The following is a 12,348-nucleotide window of genomic DNA, read 5'->3' on the forward strand; positions in this document are numbered from 1 at the left end:
GTTAAACAAGAGTTGTATTTAGTCCTCAGCTACAGTATATTTCAGTGCCTATTTTAATGTGCTAGCATTGAACCATTTCATCTAAATCTCACCTATTAATATTTATGGATCCTTCTGTTCACTGAAAAATTTGGGGACAGTGATTTTCTTTTTTTTTTTTTCCCAATGATTTATTTACTTATTTGAAAGTCAGAGTTACACAGAGAAGGAGAGGTAGCGGGACGTCTTTCATCTGCTGGTTCACTCCCCAGATGACTGCAATGGCTGGAGCTGGGCTGATCCGAAGCCAGGAGCCAGGAGCTTCCTCCATGTCTCCCACGTGGGTGCAGGGGCCCAAGGACTTGGGCCATCTTCCATTGCTTTCCCAGACCATAGCAGAGAGCTGCATCGGAAGTGTAGCAGCCGGGACTCGAACCGGCGCCCATATGGAATGCCAGCACTCGAACTGGTGCCCATATAGGATGCCAGCTTTGTAGGCGGCGGCTTTACCCGCTATGCCATAGCACCAGCCTCGACAGTGGTTTTCAAAATGCAGTTTGCAAACTACTGGCAAACCATTCTTGAGGAGATAAATATAAAACCCAAAAGTAAGGGCTTAAAAGCTTTTATAAGTAATTGGGGCCAGCGCCGCGGCTCACTAGGCTAATCCTCCGCCTTGCGGCGCCGGCACACCGGGTTCTAGTCCTGGTCGGGGTGCCGGATTCTGTCCCGGTTGCCCCTCTTCCAGGCCAGTTCTCTGCTGTGGCCAGGGAGTGCAGTGGAGGATGGGCCAAGTGCTTGGGCCTTGCACCCCATGGGAGACCAGGAGAAGCACCTGGCTCCTGCCATGGGATCAGCGCGGTGCGCCGGCCGCAGCGCACCAGCCGCAGCAGCCATTGGAGGGTGAACCAACAGCAAAGGAAGACCTTTCTCTCTGTCTCTCTCTCTCACTGTCCACTCTGCCTGTCAAAAAAATTAAAAAAAGTAATTGGGAGGAAGGCATTTGGTGCAGCAGTTAAAATGTCACTTGGGATGTCAACATCCCACATCAGAACCCCCAGAGATTGAATCCCAACTCCACTGTCCATCCCACCTTCTTGACAACAGCACGTTTGAATATGCATTCAGACGAAGCAGTTGTGACAGAGAGTGTACCGTCTTAATCCTAAAACACTTCGTATGTGGGACAGTTAGGGAAAATATAGGGCAACCTCGGATCATTGAGGATGGGCATTATTGTCTATTTTGATATCGGGACATAAGTTCGCATGGATGGAATGGATGCTTGCAAATCCTTTCTGTTCTGAGGGATTCACACTCATCGTTACTTTAATTCTCCCATGGTCTTGACTCAGATGCTGTCAGACCCCACCCATCGACTTTCAAGCCGTATAATGGGGAAACAGTGACTGCAAGACCTAGCTGAGTTTTGAAAGCCGATGTTGGAACGGACGTAGCTGGAAAGGAAGAGGTGGGATGAGGCCTGGACACTCGATGCCCACCACCTAATTGGCTAGCGACCTCCATGTCAGACACTATGTTTGGCTTCAGAGCAAGCGTCTTTGTCCCTATTGGCTGGTACCTGAAGGGGCGGGACAATATGGAGCTAACTGATTGGCTTGGGACTGACCAATGAGAAGCGCGCCTCACGCTTTGTAATTCGTGCCGGAAGCCTTGAGTCGTTTGAGGAAATTCCCTGCGACCCTTGCGGTAACGGCCGTTGCAGGGTGTCGCAGCTCCTGCTGCTCGCCTCCCAACTCTCCCTCCGCAGAGACTGTGGCTAGATCCACCGTTTCCGCTCAGTCCGGTCTGCCTAGACTTGAGACATGAGCTCCCACAGTAAGGCGTCTGGTTTTAGCGAAGATATCGGCCTGAAGAGTGAGGAGCAGACAGTCTGTGGGAGCTCCGGAGCCCTGCGGGCAGCTGGGCAAAGCTGGGATTTGGGGCTGCCAGAAAGGGATGAGGGCCAGGAGCAGGACCAAGGTGAAGGCAGAGGGGAGAGTGGGCCCTCAAGCCCGCAGACATTTAACTTGCCGTTGGAGTTGGACTCCGATTCGGAGCCTGAACTGAGAATGATCCAGGAAGGAGAAGGGGTGCTCCCTGGCTGTGAAGCCCGGCCTACCACTCCTGCTTCTGACGGGGAGGGCCCTGTGGATTCCATGTCCCAGGTTGCTGAGGCGTGTGCAGCCATCGTGCGGCTGCTCAGCGATCCGGATGCTGGGGCTTTGAGCAGATTTCCAGATGCAGAAAGCACCTGTGCCGAAACAGGGGCCATTTGTGTGCGCTTTGAGGCAGATGCGAGCAGTAAAGCTATGCTAGACCCCAGCTCGGTGGAAACACTCCAGGCTTGTGCTGCCCCTCCATACATGAGTGCTTCAGGGACAGGCCAGATCTGGGACAGCAGAAAGAGAAGAGTAGACAGATCGCATTTAAGCATTAGCATGATTGTCCAGCGTGCCTGCAGGGATGGCCTGGTGGGGCTGCCTTTCCGCCTTACCTCCTCCGATGATCTCGGGATAATGCAGCCCAGGCGGGTGAGCATTCCCCAGGAAAGAAGGGGCTTGTTCAAGTGCAGCAGCTCTGAAACACTGGTAGGGAACCCCAGATGCTCAATTTTCCTTAGCAGGGAGAATTTCCCTCACATTTCAGTCCGTCTGTTGACCTCTACTCTCTGGGGTTTCACTTGGACCATGGAAAGACAGAGGGTGCGAGAAGTGGCTTCCATTATCTCTAAGAAAATGCAGAGTGATGGAGAGGGTAGGCCCAGCTGCCTGGGTGCTGGTGCTGCTGCTGCTTCTGGTGCAGGGGGGCTGCCCCATGCCACTCCCAAGAAGGAGTTGGTCCAGAAGCAGAAATCCCTAGGGATTGACACTAACGTTGTCCTTGGGACAGCTTTTGCTCCGTGGGGGCACAGAGAGTCAATAGCTCCCATGGCGTCAGTCTCCTTCCCTAAAGTCTCACTGCCTGAGAAGTCCAGCATGGTTTCCCTGCTCCATGGGGGATCCAAAAAGTCCAGTCAGGGCTGTGCTAGGAAGAAACGTGGGACGAGGAGGAAGAGGGATTTCCAGGCTGTGGTCAGAGGAGATGGTGGCCTAAGCAGAGATCCAGTCCCAAAGACCCAAGTGAGTAGGCCTTCTTCTTTCTCTCCCTCTTATTCTCCCTTTATTCTCCTCCTCCCCTCACTGAGAGCACACCTTTCTAGGCCTGCTGCCTGTGCCCCTTACTTAGAACTACTCATTGGGAGCCTTGCATCACTAGGACGCCAAATTGAGATCCTCAGGTCAGGGACAAACATTTAGAGGGCACTTGGTGTGTGCCAGGCACTGTTCTTGATACTCTTCATGTTTGGGTTACAAGGCAGGGCTGCCAGCTGGATTTGAATACATCAGGGGACTCCCTTGCAGGCTGGGCTGCAGAGCTGTGGTGTTTACTTTTCTCAGCCTCCTGATTCCTCTCTCTCAGATGCTCCCCAGTCCTGCTTGGCAGAGGGTGTGTGCTTCTCAGTACCAATATTTTTCTCCCTGGCTCAACTCTCCTTCCTGGCCTATGACTGAGAAGAGAGAAAGAGCTGATGAGATGAGCCTACAGTTCCCTTGCCTGCTCCTGACCTCATCTCATCCTGGCTCTACACATTTAACCCACACTGGCACTGACACCCTGGAGCAACTCTGAGAAATTTTTGTTTTAGCTTCCAGCACACATGGCAGGGACATCTTCCCAGTCCAGTCACCGTGGAGAATTCAGCAGTGGGAACCCTAACACCAGAGACCACCCAGTTGGTGCAAACTGGCAACCTTTGTCTCCCAGCTGGGGAGACATCATACCCAGAAGCCCTGCACTCTCTGGTGAGTCCAGTGGGTTGGATTCAAGTGGAGGGGAGAGGGGCTAAAGATGGACAACTTCAGACCTGTCATTTCTGGGGATTCAACCTTGCCCCCAGACTTTCCTGCCTATCCAGGCAGCTCACCCCCAGGAAACCAGGCTGGCCTAAGGCTGCATCATCCTCTGAATGGTGTTTGTGAGGTGGGGGTGGTTTGTGTTAGTACTCCAAGCTGCAAAACCAGTAGATGGTCACTGAAGCAGAACCTTTCCTGCTGAGTCCTGCACAGTCATGTCACTTCTCCCAGAAGCTGGCTGTGCCTGTGGCTGTCCCAGAGTGTGTCCTAGAGCCACAACCCTAGGGAATCACTGGGGCACATGGCCTGACACTAGGTCACTACTGTCCAGTGACACTAGTGGGAAGGCAGGCCAGAAAGAGGATTGGAGTCCCTGAGCAGAGCAGGGCAACTTTTTGCCAGTAGAAGGTGAGACTGTCATTCCCTTTCTACCTCACTTCCTCATTGGAAAGTTTGATTTTGCATTCTCTTTCAGGTGATCTGGAGCTACCTGTCCTTCCTCGAAGAACAGAAAGGCCGCAGTTGCCACCTGGAATAGAGGGCTGTCCTAAGGTAGTACAGCCTCTGGCTTCTAGAAATGCAAGCCCAAACTGGGTGGTGGGATATGTGTCCAGGTTTAACTGACTCCTGTGTCTCCTACTCACTGTCCCACACCACAGGAGAGAGGGTGCCTCCTTTTCATTTAGGATTCCAAGCCAATGTGGCCACTGTGCTGTGGGAGGTGCCAGATGAAAAGGCTGGGGGCATGGATGGGGAGGGAGCAGGCCAATATATACTCACCATTTCGCTCTCTCTCTCTCTCTTTTTCTCTGTCTCTCAACTGCTGTGCCAGTGTGTCGTACTACAGAAGGAAATAGAAGACCTAAGAAAGGAACTAGGTTTGTTGAACCCTGGGCTGGCTTAGGGCTGGGACTGGAGCAGACTGGGGAGAAGTTGTGCAAGTGTCAGGTCGTGGGCCAGCGGGGGATTGCAAGTGTGGTTGGCATCACAAGAACTCATATTCTTATGGGGAGAACCAAAGAGGCTTGGCTCTGGATGCTTCTGTTCATTTACAGAAGGGGTGGGGAACCTTTTTTTTCTGAATAGGGACATTTGGATACTTACAACATCATTCGTGGGCCATAAAAAGTTATCAAATTAAAAATGAGCTTGCTGTAGATTTATTGAATTTTGAGTAAAGTCTAGGTCGCCTTGGTAGGGCTGGACCAAATGATTTTTCTGGCCTGATACAGCCCATGGGACAGAAGTTCCCCACCCCTAATTTACAACAAAGGGTGAGAACAAGGGAAAATGCAGCATCTCAGCTGCATGTGAATTTTGCCAAAGAGTCCCAGGGATCTTCTTTAGCACATTTGGAGCTACTGCACATGTTTTCTCTAGAAGTGCTGCTTGCTGTAGCTTGTATGGTTTCTCCTGTTGTTTGGATTATTTATTTTTCAACAAGTTCTGAACGATTTTGATATGACCCAATGTTTAAGAATGGTCCATTTTGTTTCTGTTTAGAAGACGGTCCCACATGTTATACAGGTGATTGGTGGTTTTGTCCATCCCAGAGCTGTCTGCAAGGTCACAGGATTAGGTGATCCCTTTCCCCTTCCTGGCGGTACACTTCCAGGTTTCCCATAGGCCAGTGTCTGAAGTGCCTTGTTTTGTTTCTGTATTTCAGCAGTGATGTGGGCGTTCGCTGAGAAGTTACAGACCCTTTGAAGTGAGTGTTACACATATACATACCATGCCACTTGCCACAGTCCTGGCTGTTTAGGAAGGACGTGGGCAAGCCCTGGCTTGGGTGTGACATTGCCTGTCTCTGTTTCACAGGTTGAACTCAGCATCTCCCAACAGAAAAGCAGCTGGTACCTGTTGAGCTCAGAATCTGCGACCCAGCTGCTTCCCTCCGGTTTCTCTCCAACCAGAGCTCCCTCTCTGCCCCTGATTTTGTCTCTTTCCCCACCCCAGTTCATAGAAGTTTCAAGTTAAACTACCTCTCAATGATCTGTGCTCTACCTCCTCTGGAGGGTGAAGAGCTGCTCCATGACCAGGCATTTTTAGAACAGTTCCCCTGTTTAATGTGCACCACAATTAAACTTTGAATTTCATTTTCCACCAACTTTGTTTAGTGTTGTAGTGTTGGCCGCATCTTCCCGCCTAGCAGTGCAGTCCTCTTTTTGGACTCCTATTCTCCCTCTAGTTCACTGTTCACAAGGAGAGCTTATCTGGACAGTGTATGTCATTCTCAGTTCCACTTCATCATCACACTTTTTTTTAACAAGTGAAGAATTTAATGAATAACTCAAACACAATCCATAACATCTAAGGAAGTAACAAAACTGTCAATAAATTAAACCCCTTCCTTAAACTCATCTCATGTTGTTCATATCATTTCTTTTTCTTACTAATTCCAGAATCACTTATGAAATCCATGATGAGGGTGAGCCTCTCAGTTTCTAGGCACAGAATAGTTAATAATAAGTGCCTATGGCTTTTATTTTTGTTTCTATTTCTGCACTAATAGAGAAATAGATCAAAGTAAAATGAGTGTTACCTGCCTAATCTGAGTAAATTGTTTGAAACCATTTAAAATAATGAAACCAGTTAATATATTCTGTAGGACTAGCTTTTAAATAATTGTTATTGAATAGCAACCAATTAGGGAAAACTGGTCATGTGCTAGACACAACATAATTTGCATACATTATTTCACTTAATCTTTATAAAATCTCATATATAATGTTTTTTTCCTTTTAATAAGTGGCCGAGGGACATAGCAACAGACACAGAATCACACAGCTCACAAGTGCAGAGCTGGTGGTATCTTAACCCAGGCTCACCTTTTCCAAAGTTGTTTCTCCTCCCCACTTCCCACAAGTACATTAAAAGAGTTCTTTAAAGGCATTTCCTTTACCATAGACTGAATGTTCTCAAAAACTAATGGTGCAGGCCGGCGCCACGGCTCACTAGTCTAATCTTCCGCCTTGCGGCGCCGGCACACCGGGTTCTAGTCCCGGTTGGGGCGCCGGATTCTGTCCCGGTTGCCCCTCTTCCAGGCCAGCTCTCTGTTGTGGCCAGGGAGTGCAGTGCAGGATGGCCCAAGTGCTTGGGCCCTGCACCCCATGGGAGACCAGGAGAAGTACCTGGCTCCTGCCATGGGATCAGTGCGGTGTGCCGGCCGCAGCGCGCTGGCCGTGGCGGCCACTGGAGGGTGAACCAACGGCAAAGGAAGACCTTTCTCTCTCTCTCTCTCACTGTCCACTCTGCCTGTCAAAAAAAAAAAAAAAAACAAAAACAAAAACAAACAAACAAACAAAAAAAACCAAACTAATGGTACACATTCCTTCAAGTTTCTTTAAAGTCAGTATTTTATTTTTTTTATAATTTGCTAGTTTTGAAACCTGAATATTAAGGGGTTCCTGTGATTCAGTACCAAGCTCCTTCACAGTATTTTCTAGTCATAACTATTTCATCTTATTTTCTTTTGAACTCTTTCCAATTTCTAATACCTTATTTGCAACAGTGGTTCCACAGTGGGCTTTAACTTGCAGTGATTGGCTCTATTTCTTTTTTTTAAAGATTTATTTATTCATCTGAAAGTCAGAGTTACTAACAGAGAGAAGGAGAGGTAGAGAGAGGTCTTCTGTCTGCTGGTTCATTCCCCAATTGTCTGCAAAGGCTGGAGCTATGCTGATCCAAAGCCAGGAGCCAGGAGCTTCTTCCAGGTCTCCCACGCAGGTGCAAGGGCTCAAGGATTTGGGCCATCTTCACTGCTTTCCCGGGCACATTACCAGGAAGCTGGATTGGAAGTGGAGCAGCTGGGACTTGAACCAGTGCCCATATGGGATGCTGGCACTGCAGGCGGCGGCTTTACCCGCCACACCACAGTGGTGGCTCCTCTATTTCTATCTTTAAAATTTTATTTAATGGGCCGGCGCCACGGCTCACTAGGCTAATCCTCCGCCTTGCGGTGCCGGCACACCGGGTTCTAGTCCCGGTCGGGGTGCTGGATTCTGTCCCGGTTGCCCCTCTTCCAGGCCAGCTCTCTGCTGTGGCCAGGGAGTGCAGTGGAAGATGGCCCAAGTGCTTGGGCCCTGCACCCCATGGGAGACCAGGAGAAGTACCTGGCTCCTGCCATCGGATCAGCGCGGTGCGCCGGGTAAGTACCTGGCTCCTGCCATCGGATCAGCGTGGTGCGCCGGCCGCAGCGCACCGGCCGCGGCGGCCATTGGAGGGTGAACCAAAGGCAAAGGAAGACCTTTCTCTCTGTCTCTCTCTCTCACTGTCCACTCTGCCTGTCAAAAAAAATTTTTTATTTAATGTATACAAATTTCCTGTATTTCATGAATACAGATTTAAGAACATGATCCTTCTCATCCTACCTTCCCTACAGCCTATGCTCCCACCTCTTTTTCCTCACTCTCCTATTTCTACTCTTAATTTTTACAAAGATCTATTATATTTATCTATTTTATTTTATTACTTTATACTCATAAAAGATTAACCCAACACTAAGTAAAGAGTTCAACAAATAGTATGAACAAAAAAATTATTTCTCAACAGGTGAGGCAGGACTAAACAATCACTGAATCTCAAAATGTCCATTTCACTCCAGTACATTTTAGGTACTCTATTAGATAACACAGATCAGGTAAAACATATGATATCTGTTTTTTTTGAGACTGGCTTCACTAATATAATAGTTTCCAGTTGCATCCAATGTGTTGCTAAAGGTAGGATTTCATTTTTTTTTTTATTGCTGAGGATTCCATAGTGTATATACACCAGAATTTCTTTATCCAGTCATCAGTTGATGGACAATTGGGTTGATTCATATCTTAGCTATTGTGAATTGAGTATAATGAACAGGGGGGTGTACATCACTCTTTCATATGCTGATTGCATTTTGGTTTGAGTAAATTTCCCAGAGTGGGATTGCTAGGTTGATATATTTTCAGATTTTTGAGGTATCTCCATAATGTCTTCCACAAAAACTGTACCAGTTTACAATCCCAACAACAGTGGATTAGGGTACCTTTTGCCCCACATCCTTGCCAGCATTGTAGAGATGCTACACAAGTGCCTTTCAGGGCGTATACCCCCCTGAAAATAGAGGCACAGATGCAGTTTCTGTTCATGCCAAACCAGGCTGGGGATGGGCACACCAACCCCAAAGGAATGTGGCAGTGGGAGCAGCAGGGGGCTAATGAACATGAATTGGTACCTGGAATATTTTTGGGAATTTGTAAACTTGCACGAGCATCTAACTAGGCCTGTCTCTGAAGATTTACAACACAACTGTAATCCCTGTTAGACCACCAGACCGAATTCCTTTTCCCAAATCTTTAAGTTGATGTATAACCTTGCCTACATGGCCGATGACCTGTAGACTTGCTGGTACACTCTATATAAAAATGGGAGCACATAGCTATCCAGAGGTGTGCTCTTAGAATGGATGCTCCCGTGTTCTTTCTCTCCATTTCTCTCTCCATAACTGGTGCCCGAATAGTCACCCTTGGCACAGCATGAAAGGGATGGATCACCACACCTGGCAAGGATTACAGATGTGTAGCTCATCTCATTAATCTCTGAGATCCTGGCGAGTCATTAACATGGGGAATTCCCTCCCCCGGGTGCAACAAAAGCATAAGAAAGAATTGTATTATTTGCTAAAACAGGCAGGACACTCCATCCCTGAAAACATCATTGGACAATTACTTCAGGAAATAGATGTTGCCCTTGGTATCCTGATGAAGGTACCTTGAAGGTGATGGATTGGGAAAAAATAGGAGAAGAATTACATGAAGTGCCATAGGCTCCCATCTTTGTGCTTCAGGCATGGTATTGCAGCTGGATGCATTCAGCCACGTTGTGAGCCTGTTGGAGGCTCTCCCTGGCCAGGAGAGCCACCCAGCTATTCCAACTTTGCCAGAGGAGATTTGTCCCTCAGCTCTTAAGGCTGCTGATGAAGAAAAAGTTAGTCCTGTTGTCGCTCTTTCCATGGGGCTCTTACCATGAGCCTCCTGCCCAATCTGCCCCACTAGGCATGTTAGAAGAAGCCCGAGAGCAAGGGGACCCCTTATCAGATGTTTGTCCTATTATAAGACCACAGAATGCCCCAGACAGGCATGATTCTCTACCTTATAATATGTTTTAAAAAGTAAAATAGAGCCTCACTGATTATGGCATGTAAAGTTCTTATACTATGGGATTGTTAGAGACTATTTATTGGAGAAAGTTAGGAGATGGTGCCCTGGGCTTGGCAAACTTTAATAAAGGTGCTTGTAACTGCAGCACAGTATATGGTGTGGGCATAAGAGTATCAAAATCTTACTAATGCCCAAGCCATGGATAATTTGATTCATAATATACCTATTAGAACAGATCAATTATTTGGAGAAGGAGCTTTTACTAATCCCAATCAACAAGTTAATTATCCCCTAAGAGAAGCAAATACTCAGATTTCGAATATGGTTTTAAAAGCCTGGAAAAAGATACCTGATGTCTGTGGTCCATCCACCTCTTTCTCCACAGAAAGACAAAGGCCTACCGAAAATTATATGTTCTTCATTGAAAAATTACAAAAAGCTATTGGGTGACAAGTAGAAAACTAAGCCACTCAGGTTTTGTTAACACAATTGGCCTTTAAAAATGCTAAACAGGATTGTAAAGATGTGTTAAAGCCTGTTACTGATAAACCTGAAACTTATAAAACCCATCTGTTGGCCGGTGCTGTGGCTCAATAGGCTAATCCTCCGCCTGCGGCGCCGGCACCCTGGGTTCTAGTCCCGATCAGGGTGCCGGATTCTGTCCCAGTTGCTCCTCTTCCAGTCCAGCTCTCTGCTGTGGCCTGGGAAGGCAGTGGAGGATGGCCTAAGTGCTTGGGCCCTGCACCCGCATGGGAGACCAGGAGAAGCACCTGGCTCCTGGCTTTGGATCTGCGCTGTGCGCCGGTCTCAGCGCGCCGGCTGCAGTGGCCACTGGGGGGTAAACCAACGGAAAAAGGAAGGCCTTTCTCTCTGTTTCTCTCTCTCTCACTGTCCACTCTGCCTGTCACAAAAACAAAAAACAATCTGTTGGCTGCTGCTCTTAAAGGTCCTGACACAAAATGTTTTGGTTGTCATGATCCTGGAGGCCAACACCTCGTTGTTCACATTTGCCCTTATATTCATCTTATTCCCTTTCCTATTTGAGTCAAGATTTATTACCACAAATTCAAGCTAGTATTCATGTTATAGGAACACCCACTGAATCAACCCATCCCCACACAGGGCTGCCTTTAACCTGGGTGCCTGGGGAGCCAGAATAGGTTAAACAATGGCCCCTTCCTAGAGAAAGATTACTCACGGTGGAGTCCCTAGCTCAAGAACAATTACAATTAGATAAAAAGTTACTTACTGCCATATCTATCCCTACTCTTCCCCAATTGCTCTTACTTCAGCCTTTAACCTTGGTACAATTACAACAGTATTTAGGACACCTTAACTGGGTCTGTCCTTATTTTAGGTTAACTACCCAGCAGTTACAACTGCTTTTTGAAGCCTTGAAGGGAAAAACACATCCTACAGCTACCATTAAATTTTCTCCTCAAATTCAACTATCTCTAAAAGATATTAATCTGACCTTATGGCAGAGTTTTATTAATCACATTACTCATAAGGCCCCTTTACAACTAGCTGCTGTTCCCAGTCTTATTGACCCCACTGGAGTATTGCTTGCAAAGGTTTCTGAAAATATTTACATTATTGAATGGCTTTGTTTACTTCATACCTCTTTCTTTAACATCTATCCTTACTCACAGATTGTTGCAAATTTAATTGCCAAAGGACCTCACCAATTTCTTACCTTGATTGAGACTTGATTTGGTTAATATTTACTAAGCCAGGATCTATACAGGGCAAATATGAGACCAAGTTGGACAGATTCATGATTGAGTGACCTGACCATACCATCTGTCAGCTCCCGTTTCTTTTTTTTTTTTTCTGGACAGGCAGAGTTAGACAGTGAGAGAGAGAGAGACACCCCCAAATGGCCGTCACGGCCAGTGCTGCACCAATCCGAAGCCAGGAGCCAGGTGCTTCCTCCTGGTCTCCCATGTGGGTGCAGGGCCCAAGCACTTGGGCCATCCTCCGCTGCCTTCCCAGGCCACAGCAGAGAGATGGACTGGGAGAGGAGCAACCAAAACAGAACCGGCGCCCCAACCAGGACTAGATCCCAGGGTGCTGGTGCTGCAGGTGGAGGATTAGCCAAGTGAGCCACGGCGCTGGCCTACCTGCTGTTTTCTAAATAGGAACCTGAACAATTTCAACTTACTTATCAAATTGCCTTCATTGATTATGTGAGAGATCTTTCTTAAAATTTTCCTAAGAACTCTTTTTACAACATTTCCGTTTTACTTTCATTCTGTCATTATAAAGATGCCCATAGCACAAGCTCTAACTATTTTTTTAGATGGATCTTCTACAAGAGGAGTGATGACTTATTA

General features: G+C 47.4%; 1 protein-coding gene across 1 annotated transcript; it reads left to right on the plus strand.

The window, feature by feature from the left end:
- The first annotated feature begins 1,688 nt into the window (after positions 1 to 1,688).
- Positions 1,689 to 6,390, plus strand: LOC103351869 (uncharacterized protein CXorf49). The gene is made up of 6 exons (XM_017349670.3): positions 1,689 to 3,101; positions 3,668 to 3,824; positions 4,351 to 4,427; positions 4,708 to 4,753; positions 5,542 to 5,583; positions 5,694 to 6,390. The coding sequence occupies exons 1-5, from the start codon at positions 1,806 to 1,808 to the stop codon at positions 5,580 to 5,582; spliced, it is 1,617 nt and encodes a 538-aa protein (XP_017205159.2). The 5' UTR covers positions 1,689 to 1,805; the 3' UTR covers position 5,583; positions 5,694 to 6,390.
- The last annotated feature ends 5,958 nt before the right edge of the window (positions 6,391 to 12,348 follow it).

Source organism: Oryctolagus cuniculus, chromosome X, assembly GCF_964237555.1.
Source record: "Oryctolagus cuniculus chromosome X, mOryCun1.1, whole genome shotgun sequence".
In the NCBI taxonomy this organism is placed as follows: Eukaryota; Metazoa; Chordata; class Mammalia; order Lagomorpha; family Leporidae; genus Oryctolagus; species Oryctolagus cuniculus.